Here is an 8878-nt window from a genome sequence, read left to right on the forward strand (position 1 = left end):
AAACCTGGGCTTCCATACCACCTCAGCAGTGCCACAAACTGATCACCTCCATGCCACGCCGAATTGAGGCAGTAATTAAAGCAAAAGGAGCCCCTACCAAGTATTGAGTACATGTACAGTAAATGAACATACTTTCCAGAAGGCCAACAATTCACTAAAAATGTTTTTTATTCGTCTTATGAAGTATTCTAATTTGTTGAGATAGAGAATCGGTGGGTTTTTGTTTAGCCAAAATCATCACAATTAAAAGAACCAAAGACTTAAACTACTTCAGTCTGTGTGCATTGAATTTATTTAATACACGAGTTTCACAATTTGAGTTGAATTACTGAAATAAATGAACTTTTCCACGACATTCTAATTTATTGAGATGCACCTGTAGTGTCTTGAGTGAGTCTCTTTTTTTATTTAATATGGCACACTGCAAATGATTTTGATAGCAGATAAACGGTTTCCATTGTGTAATAGGCTTTTCTAGTCAGAATACCGTCTTGTATCTCTTTAAAAAAAAAAACAGGCTTGTGTAAATTAGGGGATTTTTTTGTTGTTGCTCTGCTATGGCCCTCTCCAAGAATAATATTTCACTACCTCCACTGAAATTGGTGTAATTATATCCATTACAAAGAGAAAAAATCAAATAGGAGCTCTGACTCACTGTTTGTACCTGATACCATTTGACTTTACTCTAGCTGTATTTCAGATGAATTATTATGGATTATTGCAAAACACAAAGGTATGCTTGAAAGAAATATCGTGTAACAAATAAATGCTTTGTGAGGAAGATCAAACAGATTATCCCTGTTTAATTAAAACAACAACAAACAAATGGATTATTCTCACGCATAGGGTTTACTGGTGTTGCTATGCTAAACATAGATAAAAACCATATATCAAAGCTCTCTAGACAAACAAAATAACCTAAATGACTACCCTTTATATCAAAAGCTGACATATCTTTGTTTTTATTACAATTTTTGATCATAGAAGATATTGACACCCTACAGTAGGTCAAAGATTTGAACTCTGTGCTTTCTGCTGTTTTTACACAAGCACTGTATTTTTGCTCATGCTGGAATAGAAAATGTGAGCATATAGTATTTGATGGGCTGATACTAAAACAGGTTACGCAAGTGTGTTGTGCAAGTGAACATTCCTTTAACGGCCACAGGATAGTAATTAAATAAACAAATAAATAAATAAATAATTCACAATCCTCATTCATTCAGGAAAGAAACAAGTGTATTAATGAATGACTCATTGAATATTCATACAACAATTCTTTTAGCCATGAACAATAAGCAATTTCATTTTCATTCTTTCTATTTATTACTTAGGACTATAAGGAAATGGCAGAAATAAGAAGAGTAGCCCACTGTCACTATGTTACTCCGAATTTAGCCACTGATACATTTAAATAGCCTAAGTGATGTATGCCTGAATGAGTAATTGATTCATTCACTTAACTGATTCATTCAAAAATGTTTAATTTAGGAACTAAATAAGAAATATCTTTCTCGCTAATATGGCATTTACAAGTCACAAAGTTTCCCAAAAAATTATATATTTGTTCGGTTTGTGTATTTGTTTGTTGCAGATTCCAACATTCTGCATGTTTTTGTCATCACTACCACGCAGACTGAATGATGAAAGTGGACATAAATGGATAATGTTCTGACGTTTGTCGGCCAAACGTCCTGCCAATGTCAGTGCCAACAGCCAAAGCAATAAAGAATCATGCTTTAATGCTGACCTGAGGAGCAATGGAAGGTCTTCTGAGGGGAACCGATGTCTAACTCCAAGGCGTTTGAAGTACAATGCTTAGTATGAATCTGGAGTGACCAGGCATGTTGAAAGCCTTCGATTTGACCCAGCTCACCACGCACAGGTAATGATCTTGCCTTTTATCTTCAGATACCCGTTTTGGAGTAAAGAGTGGCTGGGTGTGAGTAGGCCTACCAGCTTACATGCTCTCACACAGAAACCGCCTTTGTGCAATTCAGTTTCATTTAATTACTACCTCTTTAAGTTCATATTGACTGAGCTCAGATGGTTTACTAGTTTCATTGAGTGGAGGCAAGGATTGAGAAGAGTAAGCTTCAAGGGTGAAAAGAACTAAATTGTGAAGCTGAAGGTACGCAGATTAAACATGTAAATTTCGGTTGATTGGTATCAAAGAATCAAAGCAGATGCTGCTGAAGGGCATTGGAATAGCACAGTAAATGATCCACTTCAGTAATTAACTTGCATTTTTGGCACAAGCACGACAGTACTTGCAGATCTCAGTTATGCATTTTACATAACAGTTTTCTTTTTTGGGGGAGGAAGGTTTGACGTTCGTTTTCAGTGGCCATCAAAACTGATTACACCAAATCTTGGGGCTGACAGTTCTACGATTTCATAGAAGCAAGGCATTCAAGTAAAGGTTTCACTTTTATAATATTGTGCAGCACTATGAGACTTTTCACTGTTTGCAAAATTTGTCTTGTCTGTGTTTATGCATTCCCGACAGACAGTCAATCTTCTTTTATTGGATTTAGATCAGTATCAAAATGTAATATAAAAAAGATAAAGGACAGAGTGTCAGTTTGCCTTAGTTGTGCAGTGGGGATTTATGACTCTTTTTGCATCATTATAGTTACCAGTAGGTAAAGACAAACAACTTTATGAGTCTTACGAGACAATTTAATCAGATTCGTTCAAAAAGCTGGCTGAATTCGGAATAGCATACTAGTATACTACTGTTATATAAATATATGGCAGAAATAGTAAATAATGGCAGTATATGCTATTCCGAATTCAGCCTCTGGTTTATTTAGTGAAATAAATTAATTACTGTATTAAATCGTCATTAAATCAGTCACTCAACTGATTCATTTGAAAACACTTATATTTCGAAGTTTAATAATAAAATAAGTGACTTTATTTATGAGCGAATCTTTGATTCATTCAGTCAAATAATTTGTCCAAAAAAGCTGAAACGAGAAGCCTGTCTAGCTAAAATGGTATTCAGAACTCTTTCCAATCAAAACATTTCAGTAAAAGAAATTAGCTGGGTTTCAAAATATAAAAAAATGGTTACTTATTTCAAACTTCAGACAAACTGTAATGAAGTAGACCTGTGTACTTGGGGAAAATACATACTACATCCACTGAAATTGGGGTCATTTGTTTTAAGCTTTTACCAAAAATAAATAAATAAAATGTTTGCATTTATAAATTTCACTTGCTTACACGGTTATTATATAGTTAAATAAAACTAAAACTATTAAACCATTGTGTTAATTGAAATAAAACTGAAAAAATAAAATAAAATATAAAATTGGATGAAAAACGTAAATTAAACAAAAAATGTTTATATATATATATATATATAGAGAGAGAGAGAGAGAGCGAGAGATAGATAGATAGATAGATGGATAGACAGATAAAAACACATACAATTAAAAACTATAAAAAAATTATATAATTCTAAATATTTATAAAATAATAACACTATAAAATAACACTGCTTTACAATGACATTCACTAATTTTTATGCTTTTTTTTTTTTTTTTTTAATTTCTGAATAATTTTTACGGCCACCGCATACTGCCCAAAATGAAATCAGTGGTAAGGGAATCAAGTCAAGTCAAGTCAAGTCACCTTTATATATATATATAGCGCCAAGACTTTGTGTGAAAATTATCACAAGGTTCATAACTTCCTTTGAGCATCTTTATCATAGGAATAGCCAATGTGTCTCTCAGTGGCTTCCCCTCCTTGGGCTGAACACTTGCTTCCCAAAAACACAATGTATTTTTAGTCTCACTGATAAGCATGAAAAGGGAAGACGATAATCTGTAAGAAGCAGCACACTCCTAAGTGTGTGTAGAATGGCATCTCAATGGCCGGAAGTGTTTGAGCCTCGACTGCCTCGACCGTGCGAGTGCGACACTATCAAATGGAACTTATTGCAACTGCTCCATAAGTGATCTATGGCCATATTACCGTCAGAGTGATATATGAATCTTATTGTTATTGTTTTGATATGTAGTCACTTTTATTAAAGCCATTCTGTTTAATAATACATGTCATTGAATATAAGGTGTAAATATGCTGTCAATAGCAATTGCGATACGCTTACTTCCTGGACATAGTGGGGTTTTTTTTTGTTTGTTTGTTTGATTTTTTAAACCAGGCTGGTTTCAATGTGATTTATGGTGTGCTGTTGAGCTGACGAATCGTATCATTCATCCCACTTAGCCGATAGCAGCCAGAGGTTATCTGTAGGGATGTACTACATACACGACCATGCTGCCGGCTATGAACAATGCACACCCTTTTCCGATACCTACACAATGAAAGGCAGGGTTGAGCGGCCTCCAGGGTGTGACAGAAAATGATAGCGCTAAGGTCTGATGAGAATTTGCGATGGAAAGCACAATGAGAGGGGTAAAGAGCAAAGCACCTCGACTCTGCAGGCTGTTGCAAAAGCTGAAAACAGCCCACCTTTCCAATATAAATGACAACACATAGTACAGAGTTGTTTTTGGTCTTTAGGCAATTTCCTGACAGTGAAATGCTGTTTGCAACTCATTTGACTTTTGTAATATGATGTAGTTCTGAGTGAAACAGAACATTTAATGAGAAAATATGGGGAACGGCAGTTTTTATTCATTGGTATTTGTTCAGATTGTGCAAAGTTACTTTTTTTTTTGTTTCTGCCATGAAATAAAAACATTAAAAAAAGTAACTCGCAATTCAAAGTTTTTTTTCTCAGAATTCTGAGTTTATATCTCACAATTCTGACTATTTTCTCAAAATTACAAGACATAAATTCAGAATTGTGATTTTCCCACAATTCTGTTTATGCCTTTTTTTTCTCAGAATTCTAATTTTACATCTAACAATTTTGTTTTCGTATTGTTCACAAACTAAAAAATAAAAAGGTAACTGTGATTTTCTCACAGTTTACTTTTTTCTCATGATTGCAAGTTTATCTTTTTCAATTCTGTGTTTATATCTTGCAATTCTGATTTTATATAACACAATTCTGAGAAGAAATGTCAGAATTGTGAGATATAAACTCGCAATTGAGAGAATTAAAAAGTCAGAATTGTGAGATAAATATTCGCAGTTGACTTTTTTACTCAGAATTGCGAGAAGAAAAGTCAGAATTTTGAGATATACAGAATTTAACTTTTTATCCAATTTTTATTATGTGGCAAAAAAATTTTAATGTAAAGTCGGCAACACCAAAGCTCCAAAAGTATCAAAAATGTATTTAAAATTTTTATTTTTTATTTTTTTTATAATTTTGGAGCTTTGGTGTTGCCGACTTTACATTTAAAAAATTGTTCCACTTGTTTCTTAGTCGAGCACCCAGTTGAGATCGATGTGCGTGCTTTTGCCTGCTTTTTATTATGTGGCAAAAGCAATTGATTAACATTCTCAAAAGCCCACAAAGAAATTGTTCACAAAAAGACCAGGAGGAACATGGATTAACTTTGATTTCAAGTTGACTTTAAATGCATTTGATAAGTACAATAAAATGCTTCATTACTAGTGCAATTATATCATCATCAAATTTGATGGTGGTTTATTGCTAATGCAACATGCCGAAAGCAAAGTGAGCCTCAGGCCACAAGTTATAGTTCCTCTTTTCCCCACTAGGAGGTGATCTTTTACTATAAATAAAATAATCAAACAGAACAAACAAATGAAGTGACAAACATCTGAAGTAATCACTAAGATACTAATAAAAGGATTGATGTTGCTTTATTGAAGACCTGAATCCACTAAGGCAGATAATATGTACTGCATTATTACACTGATGCATTTGGTTGTTCCATGAATCTGAGTATGAAACGCTTTTATGTTGATACCTAATATGTTTCTCGGTAATGAGTAGAATTTTGTTATGATTTCAGATATGCTGTGCGTTAGAGAGTATATCGAGATGATTTTATGCTTTAACCCTGAGACGGATTTTCAAGACAGTAATACATCAAAACAGGTCCAGTATTACAAAGTAAAGACATACGAAAAGACGTATAACAATGAAAACATTCTCAGTGCTGCTTTGGAGCTCACACACTCTTCATGTATGCGTGTCAAATGTTTCCAAAACGGTATATTAGCACCAAGAGCTACAAAGGAAGCGCATTTGAAACAAACATTAGAAATAATAATAACAATCATACACCTTTTTAATTGCAAGTGTTTAACGCAATGATTACAGACATGCTCTCTTTCGCAGGCTGGTGTGCTCTGAACTGAGGTACTCATGTGAATTATCACGGATACATTTTCAAGTTATCAGTTATTTCGAATGAGCTGTGAAATTACTTGATGTTTAAATGGCACAGTACTTGATCGGCCTAAGAAGCAACTGTGACAGCCATTACAAATGTGTAACTCTACCTCAGCTCTACTCTGCCAACCCCCAAGGAGAAACATAGTGTTGTTAGAAAAATAATGAAGTGCTATAAAAAGCAGTTTCAGGCATTCAAGGTACAGTATAAATAGCAGCTGGTGTAGAGTACTTTCAAAATGTGAAGAGGAAAAACCAGGACTTTTTAAAGCCAAATGTTTCTGTCAGTCTCTGTACTCCATCCTGTTTGTTCTAACTCTACTCAAAAAAAAAGAGGTTGGATCCCAGTGGGAGAGTCCCATCAAAGTCTCTCTGAGCAAAATCCATTAGGCAAACAGAAGCCTAAAGATCTGCCAGATGACAAACAACTTCAAGGCAAAAGCTTGAAGAGTTTAGCACCATGCGGAATCAAAGGCGTCATTAGACAAGTGTAATATCACATGGAGTTTGCTGTGATGAAAACATAGATGCGGGCCAGGAAAGTTGTGAAAGTTCCTTGACGCAGCAGCTTCATTTCCACGTCAACGAGGAAGTCCTGCGGCTCCCGCACCTGCCGGTGCAGGTACACTGCGCCCGTGAAGCTGTTAAGCTTCCGTGTGCTGAAGTAGCCTTCCTCATTTCCTCGCGGGATGCTGATGATGATGTTGTCACCCGAGTAGGCGGGCGAGGGTCCGATGCGGAAGATCTGAGCTGGGATGATGATGTTGGTCTGGAAGCTCAGCTGGTAGTACGTGATGCGTAATGGCATGGTCTGGCACTGCTGGAAGTTGGGGCAACTTATTCGCTCACAGCGTCTAAAAGCAGGGGAGAGGTCAGAGTTTTGGCAAACAGAATGTGTAAGAGTTTGTTCTGCAAAGACCCTGGCCAAATTCATGTTTTAAAGTCAAACATCTAAAATGGCTCTTAGGACATTAAGGGTGTTTTCACACCTAGTTCGTTTAACCCTTTCAAACGCTCTCGGAGCTGTTCAGCGTGTATATGTGAACAAACCATGTGATCTCAGACCCCCCTAAAAGGACCCAAAAGCGAACCGTACTCAGACCACCTCCGGAATTTGGAAAGATGATTACATTAAACGCCTCAACCCATAAAAACATAAAAGTGTTTCTTTTGTTTGCCCAAAAAATGAAGGAAAGGGGATATAACAGAACCGCGCTACAATTTTCAGATGCTTTCCTTTAGTTCTGCTTTGTCTGACTCTTTCTCTGTTTGTCATTTGCTTCAAAATGTGCCACATCCATGTGATGACAACATGTGAAGACGCCATCTTGCATACCCAAAATCCACTGCTGCACAGAAAGCTGGGGTCTGAGTTCTTATAAAGTTGTGGTGTGAACAAGAAAGGGTCTGAGATCTCTTCATTGCTGAAGAGGACCAAAAAAAGAACTGGGTTCTCTTTTGAGTCCACTAGATTGTGAACACCAAAAGGACTGAGGTCACTTTCAGCTTGTTCCCTTTCTGGTTCAATTTAAGTGAACTGGGCTTGGTTCTTTTAAAACGAACTATATGTGAAAACACCCTAACAGACCATCTTGGGTGTTCACACTTGTAGTTCGGTTCGTTTAGTTCATTTGGTCCGGACCAAAAAGGAAAATGATACATTTGGTCCTGGTCCGCTTAGCGTTCACATTGGCATTTTTGACAGCGAACCTAAAGATACCGAACCTAAAGGCATAGTGGTCCACTTAGCGTTCACATTTGCATTTTTGACAGCGAACCTAAACACACCAAACCTAAAGGCATAGTGATACGTTCACAACCTGATTGGTCGGCTTGAATGACGTGTATATCGCGACGGAACTTACCGAACACCCCAAGCAAAAGGTGCGTTAGACCTAAAGCGGCGCTGCGGGTGTATGATATCAAAGCACCCATTAACCAATAGGTCTGCTCAGTGCCACTTTAAGTCGAACACACCTAATGCCGTCTGCTGGACTAAGCGCGCTCATTCTTGCGTGTACATATTTTAAGTCGAACACACCTAATGCCGTCTGCTGGACTAAGCTATTCTTGCGTGTACATAAACTTTTATTTTCACCACCTGCAAACTCACAAGGAGCTCATAAAAGGCACTTTACCTCATCATTGCTCCACGTTTGCCCTTTGCTCATTTTGTTTTGGTTACACCGTGTCGTCAAATCATGACGCATAGCGTCGCATCTTGTCATTACTTCCTGTTTTTGGTTCGTTTAGAAGTATTTGATCTGTGTTGCGTTCATATTTCATGCGAACTACACCAGAGTTTGTTTGGTGCACACCAGGGTTCGTATGGCAGCGTTCACACTTACTCAAATTAACCGCACTTACAAAGCAACCGCACCAGAGTTCGAACCAAACATGATAAGTTTGCACACCCTAACTTTAAAAACATGGATTCCAGACTGTGACTTAATAGTGGCGTTTTGGGATCTTTTTTTTTTTTTGGCAGTGCAACTAAACTTTGTTAGTGGTTGCAGTGGTGCAACTGTAAAGTTGATTGACTCTTTGTTTTTTTTTTTTGTTTTTTTTTTTTTATGTTCTGCCATT

General features: G+C 36.6%; 1 protein-coding gene across 1 annotated transcript in view; it reads right to left on the bottom strand.

Moving 5' to 3' along the window:
* Window positions 1-5756: 5756 nt before the first annotated feature.
* The window catches only part of LOC107685646 (fibulin-2-like), a 73816-nt gene continuing 70694 nt past the window's right edge, over window positions 5757-8878 (bottom strand). Inside the window, 1 exon segment of the mRNA XM_016482304.1 lies at window positions 5757-7146. Within this exon segment, the coding sequence (XP_016337790.1) occupies window positions 6789-7146 (358 nt within the window). The 3' untranslated portion in view covers window positions 5757-6788.

Source organism: Sinocyclocheilus anshuiensis, unplaced genomic scaffold, assembly GCF_001515605.1.
Source record: "Sinocyclocheilus anshuiensis isolate Anshui unplaced genomic scaffold, SAMN03320099.WGS_v1.1 scaffold257, whole genome shotgun sequence".
Lineage (NCBI taxonomy): Eukaryota > Metazoa > Chordata > Actinopteri > Cypriniformes > Cyprinidae > Sinocyclocheilus > Sinocyclocheilus anshuiensis.